Source organism: Chenopodium quinoa, unplaced genomic scaffold (genome assembly GCF_001683475.1).
Source record: "Chenopodium quinoa cultivar QQ74 unplaced genomic scaffold, ASM168347v1, whole genome shotgun sequence".
Classification (NCBI taxonomy): domain Eukaryota; kingdom Viridiplantae; phylum Streptophyta; class Magnoliopsida; order Caryophyllales; family Amaranthaceae; genus Chenopodium; species Chenopodium quinoa.
The window spans coordinates 977,359-998,461 of record NW_018742914.1 but is presented as its reverse complement, the minus strand read 5'-3'; the positions used below and the strand labels follow the sequence as shown (position 1 = coordinate 998,461).

Genomic DNA, 21,103 nt, shown 5'->3' with positions numbered 1-21,103 from the left:
ATATACTGTCCACGCAGGTTGAATTCTATATTGAGTTACATTTGTGTGTTTTTTTCATACATCTAGTTGGTTGGATCATTTTTTTGACACATCTAAGTGGGATTATAAATATCACAAATTCAGGTAAAGACTATTTAATAAGATCATATACGGAGTAATAAAATTTTATGATATTAAAATTTTGGTAATAAGATCATATACTTCGTATTACATATCATATGATCATCAATAGATGTAATGTTTACGCTTAAAAACTAACCTCGTATAAGTTTAGGCTACTTAATACTTATTGTCATAAAATAATAAGGGAGATTCAAATTCAATTTACAGCTACAATAAATAAATTCAGATAAGATCTTATAAGGAATTAAGGACTATATTTCCCTTAAACGAATATATAATACGAAGTACTTTTCTAATTAAAGCTTTAATTAATTGAGTGCCTAAAAAATACTGGATTAATTACAAGTTAAAAATTACAAGTACTTTTCAAATTATCATTGAGTTTTATAAACATCAATAAAAATATTTTGAATTACAAGACCTCAGAAGTAAAGAACGAAACTCTTACCATTATCAGCATTTATCATCACTTCAATAGTTCAAATTATGCTATATTTTATGGTAATAATAACTAAGACAGTAGAGGTATTATATATACATTGATATCTTAGGGTAATTACAATTCCAATCAACAGTTCAACAATGATTTTTTTTAATCATACGCCGCATCTAATCCGATCCGATCCAATGAATTAAATGAATAATCCATCTATCACTCCCCGGTTATCTACAAAATCATTTTGCTCATGATTTACTGCACATTCTAGTAATAGTAACAAGTCAGTGAATGTATGAGACAAGTAAAAATCTTGTCAAATTTTCTTTTGTGACAAAGTCATGTTTTCTTTCTTACAAATGAAATCACTTTCATAATTGTTGTTTATGTTTCAATGAACAAGTTTGGGGACCAAAGGACCATGGTACCAATTATATAGGGTACTACCATTTCACTTTTTATTGTGTTACATGGTTGAAATCATGACTTAACAAGTGTATGTAATGATGTTTTCATCAATATCACTTTTTTTTTATTATATGGTCGGTATATATAATTTTCTTTGGTAAAAAAATGCTTTGTATATGTTAATTTAATGTTGATTAAGGCAGCTAATGTTAATGGATAACCTTGTGCCATTGGAGGGGACCATTTTTAGGTGCATATTGATAGTATTATTGTGTATCTTACTTTGTCAGTGAAATGATATTAGGAATGTGAGTATAGATTTATACTTGATTGAGTACAATTATGTATAGATTAGCAACAACCATACTATAATCTTATAATCTCTTCTTAATTATATGAACTAAGCTACTTATAATTCGTATAATTACTTAGCTCACGTAAACTATAATGTGGTCCAATATTTCTTTTTATGAAGCATGCATGAGTTTGTGGGTTGTAAAGTATTGGTTGATTAATGTACTTACTATGAGTTTGGTGTGATAGTTGATAGAATCATAATATTAGACTCGTTACACAAGATTTTTAGACCTATTTGCATAATTTTTGCCCTGGTGCACAGATCAAGCATTAGGTCTTTAGACCTATTTGCATATTTTTTGCCCGACGTTCACGGATCACGATCTACTTATCTATGTTATATATTTCGTACCCAGACCGATTTTATTGTTCTTTCTTCAAGTTTAAAGCACCCCTTAGTCTTGAATCGGTTATCTTTATCTTATAATATACTTTAAAATGTTAATTTACTTATTATCCTCCTCAATATTACTTGTCTCTATTTTTTAACTTTTAATAATATTGTGCCAACATATATACCCCTGAAAATTTGTTTACATGTTTATTCACATAAATATTATTGCCAATAACTAAATTTGTGATATGAGATCAAATAAAAAAAGTTCCTCATACATAGCTAGTAGAGCTGTCAGTTTCTGACCCGAACCGTTAAACCCGACTGTTTCGAACCGATCCGAAAAGAAACTGAACTGTTTAAAACCCGTTTTTTGGAAACCGAAAACTGACCCGACCCAATTTTTTTCCAAACCAAAACTGAACTAAACCGAATTTGTGCAAACCGTTACTAACCCGACCCGTTATCAAGCCAAACCGTTACAACCCGAAACTGAAAGCAACCCAAACCGATTACGTTTAAACTCGATAGTAACCCGACCTGTTTTAAACCGAAAACCGTTAAAACCCGATAAAAATCCGATAAACCTAAATCGTTCCAACCCGTAACCCGTTGTGACCGAACCGGTTATAATCCGTAACCTGTTGTGACCGAACCGTTTACGACCCGTAGCCCGTTATGACCAAACCGTTTAAAACCCGTAACCCGTTATGACTGAGTCATTTACAACCTGTTACCCAATATGTTTATGATCTAATTTGTTTCAACCCACTACTCGATAAACCCAACTTATTTATGACTTGACTTGATTATAACATGACTCGTTCCTACCCATTATCTGACTAATTCGACTCGATAATCATCCGACTCAATTTTAACCCGATATGATTTTGATTAGAAACCCGTTTCAAATTGGGTAAACTCGTTTTCAAACCAACTAAGTTCAATCTAAACCGATTATAACCGAAACAATAATGGTTGGACCCGATTTCACCCGATCTATTTTGAACCGAAACCCATTTTCGAACCGACCCAGTTAAACCCAAACTGATTATGACCCGAACCAATTACGACCCGTCCTGATTAAGACCCGAACTGTTTTTAACCGAAACCCACATTAAATGGGCTAAACCCGTTTTCAAACCGACCCAGTTCAACCCAAATTGATTATGACCCGAACCGACTAGAACCCGACCCGATAAGGACCCGATCCGAATAGAAACTGCAATTAAAAAAACCAAACCGAACTGACCCGATAATTTTCAAAGCCGACCCAAACCGACCCGCTTATTATTTCAATCCGTTATAAACCGACCCGTTATAACCCAAAACTGATAAACCCAACCCAAACCCGAACTGTTTAACCGAATTGACACCCCTAATAGCTAGCTATGACGGTGCACGTTAGTCGTCCTAGTAACAATGTAAAATTTTCAATTAGTAATTTTTGTTTATTGAATACCCAGGTTGTTTGTTGATAATTTACCCGAAAGTTCATATATTTGATAAAGAATCTGACTTTGAGCTGTAAATTGTATTATGATTGATGTATGGGAGGAGTCGTTATGGTGTGGAACTTGGAAGAATTTAGGAGTGTTTTGGTCTTTGTTCAATGGAATTTAGGGCTTGTTTGGTTCACCTATTTTTGCTTATTTGAATTTATTTGATCTATTCTGATTTGATCTGGTCTGATATGATCTGAATGTTAGATTTGACCAAACTTTGATGTTAAATATACGATAATCTATACGAAAAAAAGTATCAAGCGGGTCTTGTTAGATTCGTAAAAATGTGTATTTTATTAATATGTGATTTTCATAAATTTTTTTCAATATGAAATTAAAGATATTTAGCGATAAAAACTGCACAACATAAAATGATGATCTGAACTTATTTTTTCTGATATGAACTTTTTTTTTTTGAAATAAGTAAAAATAAGGTGAACTAAACAAAGCCTTACAGCTTGTTTGGATAGATGGAAAGGGAGGGAAAAGAAGAGAAGGGAAAGCAAAGGGAGCAATTTCCACTGTTTGGATACCAATTTGTGGAGGTGAGGGAAATGGAGGGGAGGGAATGGAAGGAAATTTTTTGTTTCAGTGTTTAAGAATCAAATCTCTCCAAAATTGGAAAGATTTGGAAGGAAAATGAATCAAAAAACCTGAAAAACATGAAAAGACCAATTTATCCTTACTTTAGCCCATTGATTTTCTCTCAGATTTCCCCTAATTTGAAACTAGGGTTTATAGATTGTATTTTCTACTTCGAATTTGTTAGATTTTCTAATTCAAAATGTATTTGTTGGGATTTCTAGTTCGATTTTGATGGAATTTCGCTTTTCAATTGATCATTTTCCCCTTCTTTTCTTCTTTTTGATGGAGTTTCTAGTCTGATTTTGATGGAATTTTGCTTTTCGATTGATCATTTCCCCCTTTTTTTGTTCAATTTGATGTTTCAATCAGTATATTTGCCGATAAATTTGAGTTGTTGATCGAATTTTGCTGGGTTTTGCATTATTATTAAATATTTACTCATGCTTATAACTGCCAGTCTGTAAATAAACCTGCAAATCTGCAACACAATAAGCCTCATGTTACCTTTCCTTTCTCTTCTCCCTTGTCCAAACAAGGGGAACTGATATTTTTCTCCCTTCCCTTCTTTCCTCCACCCTCCCTTTCCTTCCTAAATTATTATCCAAACACTCTGTTAGGGCCTGTTCACATTTATTGAACTGAGCTGAACTGAACTGAGCTGAAATTAATATTTTATGAGAAAGGAAAATTAGGAGCTGAACTGAACTGAACCGATTGGAGTTGAACTGAACTGAACTGATTGGAGTTGAACTGAACTGAACTGATTTGATTGGAGCTGAACTGAACTGAAATTAAGTAAATGTGAACAGACCCTTACAACAAAGAAAATTTGTCAGAAATGAATGTTGTTTGAGGTAGCAAAAGTGACATGACACCAACTGAACACGTAAAAAGCGAGTCTGAGGGTTTTTGACTCGTTTAATTAAACGGGTCGACATAACATTACATAACTAGTTAAATGGATCGGGCTTAGTGTTAATTGTAAATGTTATGTTTCTTATAAAATATGATTTGTATCAATGAAGTACATGTAATAAAAAAAATTAAAAAAAAAAATAAATATATAAAAAAGTATATGTTAAAGAGTTGGTATTGGAATCAAAAAATTATTTTAAAATTCAACCCGGGCATACAATATTAGTAGAATTATAATACAATTCAAATGCAAAATAAAAAGAAATAAAAAGACATGATACTTTTTTTATTTTTTTTATTATTTTTACAAAGATTTGTAAGGAGATCTTCCACTCTACCTTCCATTAATCTACATTATTAAAAGAAACCAAGTAATTACTTTACAATTAACACAACCGACTAAAAGAAAAAAGGGGAAAAAAGTCAAATCATATCATATCACTAATATATAAAGATGATCTCGCAGCCAAGTCACGAGACAGCGACATTTGGCATCAGAGTTTTTCGCCAAGTGTCGTGCCACGTAGGCAAAAAATAGGTATTATTGTGACACATTTGAAATTAAGTAAGCAATTTTTGGATAGGTTTTTTAAGATAAAATTGTTGTATAGAGTTTTATAACCGATAAAATTATAATATGTAATATATAGAAAACTAGTTTTGTGCCCCGTGCGATGCTCGGGTTATTTATTGAATTTTAAGACAAATTTTTAATATAATTTATATATCAAATTTAAAATATATCATTGATACAAAATTAATTAGTTAGGTATTGATGTGTTTTTGTGACGATTTGCTATCTAGTAGACATGTAATGACTAATAATAATGTTGGTGGAAATATTCGATTTAATACATTAAAATAAAAAATTAGCAAAAACTAAATTAAATAAAATAAATGTTCAAAGCTCATTGGGTTAACCTAAACCAAAAAATTTTGGTCATGGGTTGAACATTTCTTGTTGATAGGTGTACATAGTTTTAATTAACAAAAAATTTTGATAATCAAAAAGAATTTATGACCGTATTTAACATTGAATTCAAAAAGTGTATCTTAAACTTTTATCAACCATATGAGCATCACCAACGCACAAAAAAAAAAGCTACATAATTTCAATATCAGTATAAATAAGCCTCCTTTAAAAAAAATCACAATCAATTAAACAAACATGATATAAAAGAAAATACTAATGAAGATTCTTGAGAAAAATAATAGGAGTAATAATCAATCTAATTACTAATGAAAGTCAAAACAAGATACTAAAACTAAACTAAAAATATAAGACGACTCAGTTAAATTGGAAAATGCTTGATCATAGACATACCCAATCTCCCTTTTCGTTCGTTATTTTCTCAAAACTCCTCGAAGTTGTTTACCACCGGGAATGGTAACAAGGGTTTCGTGACAAAAATAAGCTTTGGATTCAGTAGAAACCACACCATTGATTTCGACTATATTTGGTAATTTAGATTCGATATTGTAATATATAAACGTAGAATTATACTCATTCCAAAACAAAATCTGGTCATCTCTTAATTTGTCAGAGTATTTAAGAGGCGAAATACTATCATTAATAAATTTCCTTTCCTTTGGCCACAATTCTTGATTCCATACGCTTGTAATTTTACTCCATGATTCTTTCACCTTGTACTCTTTCATCACCCAAACTTCATAGTTCGTATCAAAATCGAGGAATTCTACCGCAACCAAATCATGTACCATTATATACAAGCAACCTTCGAAAACACCCAACTCCCAAAATAATTTATCATCTCTATTAATGAAAGTAGGCAACTCGAATTTGCTCCATTGTTCAGTCTGAATGTCGAAACAACCAACCACACCTTCATTGAATAGGAAATGAAATAGATGTTTATCAATCACTGCAGCCGGGTCATTCTTTAAACTCTGATAGTAGTTAAAGTGGATGTCCAAAGCTCTCCAGGAATTGGCCATCAAGCTGTAAACAAATATTTGACACGACGACGGGTTGGAACCACAACATGTTGATACTAACATAACAATCTTGTAATCGTTACTAACATTATCGAAACCAAATCCAGAATGTACCAAAAATAGTCCATTGATCGGAAGATCTATATCCACAAAGTGAAACCCTATTTTCTTGTAAACCCCAGTAGATGGATTGAATACAACGTAATCTAAGTAAAATCCTTCATCCGATTGAACACAATGCAAGCCATTGCAAGATCCTATTAATTTGTAGTATATAACACTACGTCCACCTTGTTTTTGAGGATAACGGAGTTTGAGTCGTTCAACAGGTGAGGAAGATGATAAGGAAGTTGAATCCAAAGAGTAGAGACAATGATAGTATGACTGGAGAATATAAAGTTTTTCATCATCGGACGATGAATTTAGGGTACGGAGGTGAAAGTTAATAAATTCCGGACTTGATATTAGGGTTTTGAAGTATTTGGAAACACACTTCAAACAAAGGAGTGATCTAACGGGTAGTTTCATTAGGATATGGGGAATTATAATGTCTTCCGGAATTGCCAATTCAAGAGATAGATAGGATTTTTTGACCATCTTGATATTTTCTTTTTCTTACGAAGGAGAGTATCAGTAAATAACTGATAATAATCGATTGAATTCATTATATATAACTCCATCTCCATTATTAGTTTCATAATTTTTTATTTTACAAAAAATTGAGCAATATCTTAAAAAGAAATAAATGAAAAAAAGATAGATTATAGAAATATTATACCAACTATACAAATAAATGCAATGCAAATCATATAATCTCATATACTATCCTAACATATATATGCAGTACTTTTTCGTATTAAATTGAGAAGTTCAATATCTTGTTATTCTAACCAAAGTTTCAACTAAACCTTCCCAATAATTAATATGGGAGTATAAAAAAATCAAAAGAAAAAGAGCTACAGAGAAGTGGAATAAGCAGATGGCAACGTACAAATGTAATATGATATGGGGCTGTACTGTATAATGTCCAAAGTAATGCATCATTCATTCGCGAACATGATGTTCTTTAATATTTTCCATTACCAATAATTATGCATTACCTTGGGGTATCCACGCAGGACGCTTTATGCAAAATATTACACAAAATCCTTGGAAAAAAATTAGAGCTCAAATACAACTAGCATGGAAAAATAACTTCACAAGAGTAATCAAATTTACAGAATGTCTAACAATGTCTGGCAAAAGGAGTAGTCTCACAGGGAAGCATAGCAACTAGGGCTACAGAGCACGCTTCCGTTGAATTATTACCAAATAGCGGTGACATGAGTCCACAAAGCTATTTGCTACCTTAATTTATTATGCATTCTGAAGTTCTGAACATATTTGAAAGCTATTATCAACAGTAAGGATTATATTTCAGTCCTAAAGTGGGAGGTATTCGATAGGGCTGTAATTACCTGAACTTGACAACAATAGAAGTCACTTAGGATAGATGACTTGCAAGCTATATACGATATATATATATATTATATAACTGAGACAATGGTGGATGGGTGGCTTGGTATGTGCTGCTTTAAGGTCTTGACAATAAAAGAGAATGGCATCAAGAATGTACTTTAGCTTGAGTGACGAACTTCATCGTCTTCTCCTATGCTTCTGCTACTGCTTAATAGTGCAGGACCTTGGCCAGATTGTTGGACGTTAGACGAGGTTAAACCAACAGAAGAGCTACCGGATGACAGTGTTCTATTTGATTGTAAATCCCTCTGTGACCCTAAAGCATGTTCTGGAAGGAGCTCTGTAGATGATGGCGAAAGAGGCAAAGTAACTAATGGAGGTCCACTCAAATAGGGCGCAATTGGTGTCTCAGCAAGAGATGAAGCTGATGGACTATATTTCATCATACCCACAGGGTGATCAAACTTACATGTGGGCCCAAATTTGCAGTATCCATTTTGCATGTAGAAGGTGCAAGGTTGTGTACCCTGTTCAAATAAAAGATAACAAGTCATCCTTAAAGTGTATTATATTAAAAAAAAAAAAAACAAAATGAATCAAAAACATATAATAAATGGTGCATGTCCAAACAGAAATTGTAAGCCACATAGAGTGCAAGTATGCAGCTTCACTTAAAAATTTGCATTAACTTCAAGCATTAGAGCTTCAGAATTAATTTTTTTTCCCTTCTCATTTTTAGGTCTCCAAGTGTGTAGTTGGGACTTTTTCCCTTCTCATTTTTAGGTCTCCAAGTGTGTAGTTGGGACTAGTGATGTGGACTGGGGAAGGGGAAGATGATACATTTAGCTGACCAATTGTCTGTACACGAAAGCCTAGGGGTTGGCATGTCGCTGACTAGAAATCCATGAAGTTCTAGCAACATGGCTGGCATGGGTGCTTAAAACAAATGAACTCAGAAGTTTTGGAGTAACTCATCATGCCCAGCATGCATACCAAACATACCAGGGTAATCACATAACTATATGGCATAATGGCAACGTTCAGCAAAACTTGTACAAATAACAGAGACATCTCAGCAACAAACTTTTACATGTTTTTTCCATTAACAAGTATCATGTGGGAAGTGAAAGTACATTGTAAGTGAGACTTTTTTAACATAGGTTGATCAATAGGATGAAAGAAAATTGGAGTGACAATTTTCTTCGCTACTTTTACTTCAATGAAGTACCGTATCTGAACTCCTTTCACGTGGGTAGGTAGGTGATCCATTCACTCTTATATCAAATAAATTCTTGTGACTAGTGATGTGGACTGGGGAAGGGGAAGATGATACATTTAGCTGACCAATTGTCTGTACACGAAAGCCTAGGGGTTGGCATGTCGCTGACTAGAAATCCATGAAGTTCTAGCAACATGGCTGGCAGATAAAAATAAAAAATCTTAGATCATGCATTTCCTATGTTGCCAACACGTCTTTGATACACATTCTGGTGAGTTAACTTCACAAGGAATATTACTTCATAGAGGAACTCCCCCATTGAACATATTTTTCAAATGAACAAATGATACATTAGTTTTGCAAAAAATTTATTATTATTTTATCCAAGTTCAGCAAATTCCTCAAAAGTTAGTGATAAAAGGTTCATAAATCCTCTAAAAATGCATGACATCTACATCAGAGCCACATTTCCAATATGATGTTGTTTGCATCTTGTTGATAATTACTGCAATCGCCAAGGAATTACAATATCAATGAAACATCAAGTGACCACTTATGACAAGATCAATTAGAGATATCACCTGATGCACGTGTCATGCTATAATAGAGGTTTTTGACGAGACTAATTTGAGAATTTTGGAACGAGTGAGGTAGGCTAGCCCAGATGTTTTCAGGCATATAAAAAAATACATTCATTTCAGGACTGGAGTAAAGAACAGAAGTTCTAATAGCTACCTATGGTTTGTGGTTGTCTAAGAGGAAAGAATGTCCCTTCAGATATAGAGACACCTGTAAAGCTTCTATTGCATGCAGGACTGGGTGATATAAATTCATTGACAATACCAATATACTTCATCATAGAATATTATGTGGAAGACACATCTTCAAATGCCAGGCAGTTGTAAAAATGGCAAGATCATAATAACCTTTAGGAGGATGTAAATTATAAATGGACCATCAAATGAACAAAAGGAGAGGGTTTGACATCCAGTAAAATTTAAAATGAAATGATCCAAGTCCAGGCACATTCAAGTAAGTTATATATGTTGGGTACACAGCCATTTTTATTGAATTTTTTAAAAGGAAAAGAGAAGAGGGGGGGGGGGGGGGACAATATAGGCTGCGTAGTAATTGCTGAGCAATTATTTTCTCAAACTTGGGAAAAGGTTAATATAGCAACCAGAAAGTCTATATCCTTAATTTAAGATGCTCAGTATTTTAATATTTTAACCATCATATCATGCTGCAATAGCAAATAGTTGATTGTGAACTAAACATTATTGTCATGGATCAATATGAATATTTAGTCCTTAAATTTATCAGGTGTTAAGCATCAAAATCAACAATGTACATAACAATTAAAAAGGGACTAGAAAGAATCATTATACTCCCTAAAACAGAAATAATTAACAGATATAAAAGTAGCTCAAGATCAAGCTTACCGGACGTAGGGGCAGACCCAGAGGCCCAAGGAAACAGGCTGCAGCAGACGCACCCCGGTCTGGTGGATGATGATATCTACAAGAGGCACCAAATTTACAACTCCCAGTCTTCAAATAGTATTGACACTCAGGTTCACCTGGTCTCTCTGGAAACTTATGTTCTGTGACTGACTTCCCAGCAGAAGATGGAAGAGGAGCATAAGATCCAGCTAGACCAGGTGTAGAAGGTGATAGTGTGGTCACTCCATATACAGAAGCTCCTCCAGCAGCAGGTTGACCACCAGGCGATAAAACGGGACTTACAGGCCCCTGCAGCAATTAAGCCGATGGATCACCCAAGAGGCCAAGAGTTTATTAACTGCTTCCCAGTAACTCATGCTACTAGACAATATTAAAGACTTACCGAATAAGAACCCCAGCCTGGCATGGGAACAACTCCAGGAGAAAGAAGCACAGGACCATAAGACCCTGGAACATAAGAACCAGGTACAAGAGGAGGCCTAGCTACCCTATAGCTAGGGGATGACCCAGCTGCTGGTTCAGGTATAGGAACTGAAGGAGGCTGCACCGTCGGATAAAATGGAGGTGCAGCTGCAGGCATTGACATGCCAGCTGGTTGAGGATGATGGAATTTACAAGTTATCCCAAATTTGCACTGCCCCGTTTTCAAATAATAGGAGCATTCTTTCTCACCCTATCGAGAATAGAAACACATCATAAGTGCTACTTTTCAACATTGTAAAAGAAGACTAGAAGAAGTAAACACATGAATACAATTTGAATGCAAGCAGAACGGATAAGTACAAACCGGTCGTAGTGGGTAACCATGGATATTTAGTGGCGCATTAGTCAATGATCCACCAGCATTTCGTGGATGATTAAACTTGCAAGTAGTGCCAAATTTACAAGTTCCAGTCTTTAGATAATACTGCACGAGGGGAAATAGTACTAATATATTATTTGCATAAAGCATTAAGAAACTCCGTAACTGAAAACATTGAATATAAAGTAACATACTAACATCTCACCTGGCATATAGGTTCACCAGGACGTTCAGGGTACTCTCCTCCAACTAATCTTGCAGCCGCAACAGCCTGGACAATATTGAACCCAAATTACTAGAAGAAAGAATTAAACGTACTTGTGTCTCTTACACATTAATTTCACATCAAAGTTTTCTGATCATATAATAAACTCAGAAAACAGAACAATAAGCAAGCTGCACATTGTTCCCACACCTTCATTATGCCTCCATCTATAGCAAGGTAAAGGGAGGTCAAATGTGCACAAAACCGCAAATGAAATGACATCTTTCTTAGCAGTGGTGAATCCACATATAAAAGAGTGTGTATGTAATCCACTTAAATTATTATAAGAACTAAAGACTTCATTGAGGTTACATTGATTGCTAGTGGCCTCGTGATTAGAACACACATTTGGAATTTCAAGGTCACAAGTTCAAGTCTTGAAAAGCCCATTACTTATATCTATTCTTTATCCACACGTAACATTCAAACAACCCCATTTCACCACTCGTATCATTCTAAGTTTTTACCAAATGAATTACTATGCACCCCTTGATCCACCATTGTGTCTTAGCTACACCCTTGACCGGAAAGGCATTGCCTTTCTCAGCACAAACGAAAATCCTCCAGCATTCAACACAATCTACGGTACTCTAAAGGAAAATATTCCACTAACAATCTCTTTTAATCCGATCATGTGGTAAACTAAATTCTCTCTAAAATCCCATAATAAATACACTCAAATATTCAAAAAAGCTCGAAATTCATAAGATCACTACAAAACCAGCCCACAATTCAACACCACATTACTCATTAAACCCCATTTCCAAAATCAGAACACATAATGCAGCTCAAATTGCACACAAAATCCAACAAAATATACAATTAAAAACACAAAGGGGGCTCACCGCGGCACGATCACGAGGATGATTGTAACGACAACGGGTACCGAATCCACAGAACCCAGTACGCATGTAATAGACACAATCAGATACACCAGGCCGTTCCGGGTACGTCTCTCGACCCGAAAGACCCAATCTCCACATAGACTCTACATTTCCATCAACAATATATCACAAATCATTCAATTAACCAACAACATTACAAAACCCTAGATATAAAATCATCCAAAAATTTCAAGAAAATACCAAAACAAAATCAAAATTAAAAATGAGGGGTTTTATTGTATTACCTTCGAGTCCAGTTTCCCCCCATTCAGCTGGCGGATCCACCTTGGAACCCTGATTTCTTCCATACATCTCCATTTTTCCCCCCTTTTTTTTCTACTGAAAAATCGAGAATTCTGGGTCTATTTTTTTTGGGTTTTTAAAAATAATTCTACACAAAAAGAAGAAAATAAAAAAACGTGATAATTTTTTCCCCAAAAATTGAAGAAGAATAGTGTAAAATTAGAGAGGAATTAAGAGAAATAATGGGGGTTTGGCTACTGTCAGAGTGATCATTCACAAAAAAAGAGGAGAGAGAAAGAGGAGATGCGGGAAATGGAATGCTGTCTTTTTTTTATTTTCTTTTTTTTTGGTTTTTTTTTTTTTTTTTGGGGTTTTTTTTTTAATTTTGGGTTTTCTGAGAATTTGCAGCAGTTGTTTGTGTTTTCTCTTTCTCTCAGTTTTCTGAAGGAGATCAGTAGTTGAGTAGTAGTAGTACGGACTAAAATTGGAGTGAGTGTGGTTTACTTACTCGTAGTGTGTAAGCTCTTTGGTCCCCCCCTTTGTTAATTCCTTTTCTTTTTTTGCCTTTTTCCTTTATGAAACTCGCTTTATGGCTTCGCTTTGGTAAAGGGTAAAGCCGTAGAGGTGTCAATTCGAATAATTGTATCGGAATTTGGTTGAATCAAGTCGGGTTGAATTTAGTTTGAAATTGAGTCATATTTAATCATTTTGCGGGATGATGTTACTCTTGGTCAGATTGTGCAATTTTTGACATATCTAGATTCGAGTTGTTCAATTTTAATTTTAATTTTAATTTTAATTTTAATGAAGGTTGGATTTCTTCTCTTAGATTTATTAAATGTGGTTGGAGTTCATGAAATTAAATTAGATTGGGTTGAAGCCAATTAGGCTTTATTAGATCATATTGTACTCCGATAATAGTTTACACGTCTCATGATGGAATAAGAACCAATGACATCTGCAAGTAATACTTAAGATTTAAGAATAAGGATTTGTGTATGATCCATAAGTGCCATGTTCAAATCTCTCAAACCATTTGCATTGCCATCATTTGGACCAAAAAAAAGAAAGAGGTTGTATTATTAAGAAAAATCTAATGAAATTAATTTTTGAAATCAAATAGATTTTTTTATTATTTGTTTTACTATATTGGACATTAAAATCTAATGAGATTATTTTTGGATATTATTATTTATTGTCATACCTTTATCAGAAAAAACAGAAAGTGATCTCATAGGTAGAATTGATGTGTGTGTGCAATGTGCATGGTTGCATGATCGACTAAGTTGAAAGTGTAAACACTACAATCAATTACTACACGCTGATTTTATCAAACATATTTGTATATAACTAATGGTTAAAGTCAAACAACCAATACAATGTTAACAGCTAATTAAACCAACTAAATTAAACCGACGATAGCCAACAACCAACAGCCATTTGCCAAATAAGGACACAATCTTTTGTCATAAAACTCATAAATCAATTTAAGATTACATTATTATATATCCTATGATTTTTTTTTTTTATTATTCAATTACGTTTAGTACCCATACCATTTCTAAAACCATTGATTTATCAATTTTTTCAGTGTAAAAATTAAAAAAATACTTGTATATTAGTAAAAAAAAATTCATAGACAACAAAATTTAAAATGTATAGAGACATAGGATACCTTTACCAAATTTCGAAAATAATAAAAAGAAATTGACATTACTTGTCATAATAATAAGTTCTTCCATCAAAAAATGAAAAATTTTAAAAGGGAAAAAAAATTAAATTCTGGTTTGACTAATGTTATTCATGTCTGAAAAGGACTCAAAAGTTGGCCACCACATAAGCTAGTGTAACTATTCTATAGATTAATTTAATCAAAATCATATGATATTTTTATCATAGTATATGATTCTCCTATTACTTACAAAATTGCGTCAACAAACACAAATCAGTCAATCTCACAGGCTCAATTAATTAATGTTCCCTTTTTATAAAACAATTAATTAAATTAAAGGAAGAAACAGAAAAATGAATAAAATGGTTTAGACTGTTTGTTTGTTTGTTGGCAATATAATAGAATAAGATACCCGCCAAAGCGTGGGAAAGAGCGTGAAATTGTGGGAGTTGTTTTGGCATTTAATATAACGCGCACCTGAAAATCAAATATTTTTAAAAATAATTATAGGAGATCCGTAGTACCGACGTTTGAGGATGTTAATTTACTGATTTACCCCTGGTTTTTTGGGTAGATGGGGAGTTTGAGTGGGGGTAAAGTTGTAAAAATGGTACTTGTAGTACTCCGTATCTTTATGGTGAGAGCATTAAATGTCAGTCTATTGAGCTAGACAAGTAGACATACTAATTTTTTTAATTTTATTTTTATTTTTTTATACATGTCATATCATTGTTAAAAAGGACAATTAAGTGATTTGGGTTCGAAATAATTCCGACAAAATTATTTATTTTGAAGAATATTTTTTTTAATATACGGAGTAATGTTTAGTGATTTAGGTTTAATGAGAATTTTTAAGGGCCTTCTTCAAAAATAAAAATGTTTAAGGGCTTGTTCCGATTTATTAAAAACAACTCAATTGAATAGAGATGAAATGAATTGTTTATGAGAGAAGGAAATTAGAAACTGAAGTGAACTAAACTGATTGGAGCTGAACTGAAATTAAGCTTAACAAAACAGGCGCTAAGTGAGTAGTGATATTCAAGAACGAGACTAAATATCTATATTTTACATCATTTGTTAGTTTCGAGCCCTTTCCCTAAATAATGTTGGGAAATTATCTAATTCTCAAATTACAGCTAGTCTTTTTTTAATTCCCACCATACCGTCCACGTCACCGGTTCAGTGGGAATTTTTTTAAAAAAACGGGTTTATTAGAAAACCGCTACTTCAAGTAGTGGTTTACATATTAGAAACCGCTACTTGAAGTAGCGGTTTGTATTTACTAATTAATTTTTTAATAAAATCACTTTTTCCCCTTCCATTGTAAAGTAATTCAGCAGAATCATCCAAAAAGAAAAAAAAAATTCGAACGACACTCCTCAAGTAGCCTTCCAACGCAGCAATCCCTCGCGCTGGAAGCCGTTTTCGCCACCATCGACGCCTTCCTACGGTTGTTTGCCGACAATGATTGTTGTGAGAATATAACTAGAAACGAGGATATATCAAAGGATTTGTGATTGTCGACACCGATTGCACGCCAAATTGCACCGATTATCAAAGGTTTATGGAACTTGGGGATACAACTATTCAAGTACTTGAAGGTTTAATTATGACTGATTTACAGATATTTTGTGTTTAAAAAAAAACTTACAAAACAAACCCATAAACCGCTTCAGAGTTCGTTTGGCATCGCTGTGGTTTTCTGTTTTTTGGTTTTTGTTTTTTAAAAGTGTATTATATATGTCACATAATGAATCAAAAAATATATAGACTTATTAAAATCATGATAATTTTAAAAACTGACAACAGAAAAGTGGAAACACCTTTTTCTTGTTTCCTGTTTTTGGTTTTTGGTTTCCAAAAACACAGAAAACTGAAAACCAAAAATGATGCCAAACAAGCCCTGAAGTAGCGGTTTGTTGCTTAGTTGACGTGGACGGTATAATGGGAATTAAAAAAAGAGTAGCTGTAATTTGGGAATTAGATAATTTCCCAACATTATTTAGGGAAAGGGCTCGTTAGTTTCTTATGGCTTTATTTATTTTAATAATAATGATGATTTTTTGTTAACCTTAAATTTGTTCAACCAAAGTATCAAACTATATTTATCTTAGTCGATAAGAGTTTTTAGGGAAATTCTCTCTGGTAATCACAAACTTTATTTTTTTCTCATTGGTAAAACCTGAAACTTTTGATTATCAATGGTAATCACGAATTAATAAAATTAAGCTAATGGTAACATTAATGATATTAAATCATCATTAAACAATTAACCAGGGTTAATCTTAGGTTAAGTAACCATAGATTTACATTAATACCCTTCAAAATATTTTTTTTAAACAAAATTAAAACAAAAAATCCAAACCCCTCCCCGACCACCAGCCAACCACCAACCCTCCTCCCTTTGCCGCCCTTCCGCTTGGTGCGGCTGACGCGTCTCAACCCTCTACCCCGCCGGAGACCCCCACCAACAACACTCCAATCCCAAAACGAGTTCCCCTCCCTTATTCCCGACTCACCCTCTCTCTCCTATCATCACTACCAAATTAAAACCGTTTCTCGGGGACGCGAAAATCAGCCATCCTTCCTTGCCGGAATCAACCACCCTCCTCCCTTCCCCGATTCCGTCTCTTTTCCCGAATTTGGGTTAAAATTTCAAGGTTATTTTTGGTGATTTTGGGGTCGAATTTGTTGATTTTGGGGGTCGAATTTATCAAAATTGTTGATTTTAGGGTCGAATTTGTTGGTTTTGGGTTCGAATTTGTTGGTTTTTGGGTCAAACTTGTTGGTTTTGTGATCGAATTTGTTGATCTGGGGTCGAACTTGTCGATTTTTGGAGTCGAATTTGTCGATTTAGGGGTCAAATTTGTTGATTTTGGGGGTCGAATTGCTACTTTAAGGGTTGAATTTGTTAATTTTTGGAGTCGATTTGGTTAAATATGTTGATTTAAGGTCGAATTAGTGGTCGATTTTGTTGATTTTGGGATTTAAATTGTTGGTTTTGAGTCGAATTTGTCGGGATTTTGTTGAATTCGGGGTCTAATTTGTTGAATTCGTTGCTGCCGCCGCATTTGGTGTTGCCGCCGCCCTCTTTTTTCCAACCTTAACAGCAGTTTAACAATGGTGGTGGTGGCTTTAATGGAAGAAGATGGAGGTGGAAAGAGCTGTGAAAGGAAGAAGATGGAGGAGGAAAGACATAAGGGTATTTCTGTCTTTTTACTGTCCAATAGCTAAACCATGGTAAAGAAATTAACTATTTGTTTAACTTAAGTTACCATTAGTTTAAAAATATTAATTTGTGATTACCATTAATAATCAAAAGTTTTAGGCTTTACCACTAAGAAAAAACAAAAGTTCGTGATTACCAGAGAGAATTTCCCGAGTTTTTATCCTATATCAACATTAATGTAATATGGATTAAACAATGTATAGATTGGGGAAAATAATTGAAATCCCTCAACGGAGCCCCTAAAATTTGATGGTTACACGGTAAAATTAAAGTCAAGAGTAATGTCAGGACGTTATCAATAATATGTGTAACATAATCTTATAACAACGTAACGTAATAGGTTTATTAGAACATGACATACAATTTGCTTAGGAATTGTTCTCTTCACCTGAAACAAGTAGATCTGGTCAGAATTTTTTAAGGTCTGATTTAGGACTTGTTCTCTTCAACTTATCTCAGATACTTATTACTTATTCCTTAATAAATTCATATCAGATCAGAAAGATTCATATCAGACCAGATCAGAACTTTTGATTATCATTTACTTATGGCTAAATATCGTTAATTGCGTATTAAATTTTTTTTATAAAAATTACATATTTTAAAAAGTCCATAATGAGACGAATCTAACAAGATCCATTTTGATAATATTTTTCTTTATAGATTAGTATTAAAATGCGGTCAAAAATTAGTCAAATTGTTAAATCAGATCAGACCAGACCAGATCAGAAAAATTCAGGTCAGACCTTAAAAAATTCAGACCAGATCTTCTTGTTTCAGGTGAAGAGAACAAGTCCCTAGTCTGATTTGAATTTTTCTGATCTGATCTGGTTTGATCTGATTTAACAATTTGACTAAACTTTGACCGTATTTTAATAGTAATCTATAAAGAAAAACATCATCAAATGGATCTTGTTAGATTTGTCTCATCATGAACTTTTTAATTATGTAATTTTTATTAAATTTTTTAATATGCAATTAACGATATTTAACTATAAGTAAATGATAATAAAAAATTCTGATCTGGTCTGATCTGAATCTTTCTGATCTGGTCTGAATTAATTCAGGAATAAGTATCTAAAATAAGTTGAAGAGAACAAGTCCTTAATCCTGACACACAATTTCAACTTGTGACTAAGGCCATGTTTAGTTCATCTTAGATCAGGGGAAAAAAAAGAGTTCTGAATACTTAATCATTTTATGTGCGGCTTTTGATATCTTTAAATTCTTAATGATAAAAAAAAATTAAAATAAAAAAAAAACTATGAACACATTATTACGAATCTAATAAGACCAACTTAATATATTTTTTTTCCTTACAGATTAGCATACCTATAAGGCTATAGTCGAGTCATGTCAAACAGTCAGATCAGATTAGAAAAATTAGGTACAAATAAGATCAAATTAGAAAATTATATTCATATTAGATTTGATAAGAAAAAAGAACTAAACAAGTATAACACATAATACTCCCCCATTTTAATTTAGATGTCCCATGCTGACTTTTTGTTGTGTTCACATAATCTATTTTGACCAATATTGTACAAAGTATAAGAAAAAATTCAATCTCGTGAATACTTGTTAGAATCGTCTTAATATATAATATTTGAATACATACCAACTTATTATAATGTATTCTTATTGATATTCAAATTTATATGGTCAATGTTCTGCATTGACATACGTGCCTAGTCTATTAAGGCCCTTACCGAGTAAAAAAAAAAAGAGGGAGTGTAAGAAAAAAACAAAGGAACTGTTTGTGTTGGTGGCTATATCATCCACTTTTGAACTATAGCTGATCCGATTTGACCCGAGATATCCGAGACCCAAACCTGATATGTAATCAACTTGAACTCAACTCGAATCCGAATTTCACCCGATATTCACTGATTTGAACATGATCTGAACTTAACCCGTAACCAATTTTGAACCAACTTGAACTCCAACCGAACTAGTTCGTTTAACCTAACCTGAACTCAACTCAATCCAAAATTGACTTGACAAAGACCCGATTCACTCTGATTTGGTTTAACTCAAACTAATATTAACTAAATCTGATTTTAACCAGACATGAATTTAAACCAACCATAATTTTAAACCAACCTATGATTTCAAACCAACAATAATTTTAAACCCAACCTAAGAAATCTAACTAATATCTTATACGAATTGAATTGGTTTTTAGGAAAATTTGTAAATAATAATCCCAACTTTGCTCCATTTTCTTTTAATAATCCCAACGAACTTTGGATTATTCTAGAATAATCTCAACTTTGGGGGTTGTTTGCTTTTTTCAATCCCATTTACCGGTTACTTGTTGAAAAGGTTAATTTCTTATTTTTTTTAATAAATGCCACATGTCAAGAGCTAATTAGCAAAAAAATTAAAAAAAAACAAAAAAATTCAGTTTTCCAACACCACTCCACTGCTCACCGGAACCCCATCCACCCCAATCCCCTCCCGCACCGAAAAACCCACCGCTCCCTGCACTCCACCGCACCAAAAAAGACCAGCCCGCACAAACCACCAAATCACCACCGCCTAACTGCTCCATCCTCTCACGGTCTCACCTCATCTACCAAAAATCACAAAATTAAACACCAGCACTCCGTACATTAACGCAACCACAACTGCACCACCCTCACTTCGCAACAATCAAACAAAACCAGACCTTTGCCCCGCATTCCCTTAACCTCCAGCCACCCACAATCAACCACAGCAATCTCGCGGCACTGTAGCAACCTTTACCTTAACAACCGCACCTAGCAGCCGCAATTGCTTCGGTAGCAACACCATCACTTCTTCTGCTCCTAATTTTTCTACTATTGCTTCCTCCATTGAAGAAGGCATCGAAATCCTTCAAGTTTACTCTGAATAGATTAGCAAACGAAACAAGCAACGGGCTGGGCGACTTGGTCAAGGGGAAACGCGAAGGCTGGCCGACCGAGAGAGGGTGGCAGGCTGGGCAGTGGGGTGGAGGTTAGGGTGGGACGGTGGGGGAAGGGGAGGTTGTTGGTGTCTTGTGATTTTTGTTTTTTTTTTTTTTAATTTTTTTTTAATTTTTTTGGACTAATCAGGACTTGACACGTGTCAAGTAACCTGATATTAAAGGTCATTGACCTTTGTTGACCGGTTAGGGATTGAAGAAAGCAAACGACCCCCAAAGTTGAGATTATTCTAGAATAATCCAAATTTGGGATTACTAAAAGAAAATGGAGCAAAGTTGGGATTATTATTTACAAATTTTCC

The 21,103-nt window shown here is 33.8% G+C and overlaps 2 protein-coding genes across 2 annotated transcripts; both read right to left on the bottom strand.

The window, feature by feature from the left end:
• Positions 1-6,007: 6,007 nt before the first annotated feature.
• On the bottom strand, positions 6,008-7,216 carry LOC110728262 (F-box protein CPR30-like). Its single transcript, XM_021907937.1, has one exon. It carries the CDS (start codon positions 7,214-7,216, stop codon positions 6,008-6,010), a length of 1,209 nt encoding a protein of 402 aa, XP_021763629.1.
• A 557-nt stretch (positions 7,217-7,773) lies between these two features.
• LOC110727821 (zinc finger CCCH domain-containing protein 32-like) lies at positions 7,774-13,568 on the bottom strand. The gene is made up of 7 exons (XM_021907387.1): positions 12,956-13,568; positions 12,672-12,814; positions 11,767-11,832; positions 11,547-11,666; positions 11,142-11,432; positions 10,739-11,047; positions 7,774-8,604 (listed from the first exon to the last, which is right to left on the bottom strand). The coding sequence occupies exons 1-7, from the start codon at positions 13,026-13,028 to the stop codon at positions 8,236-8,238; spliced, it is 1,371 nt and encodes a 456-aa protein (XP_021763079.1). The 5' UTR covers positions 13,029-13,568; the 3' UTR covers positions 7,774-8,235.
• Positions 13,569-21,103: the final 7,535 nt, after the last annotated feature.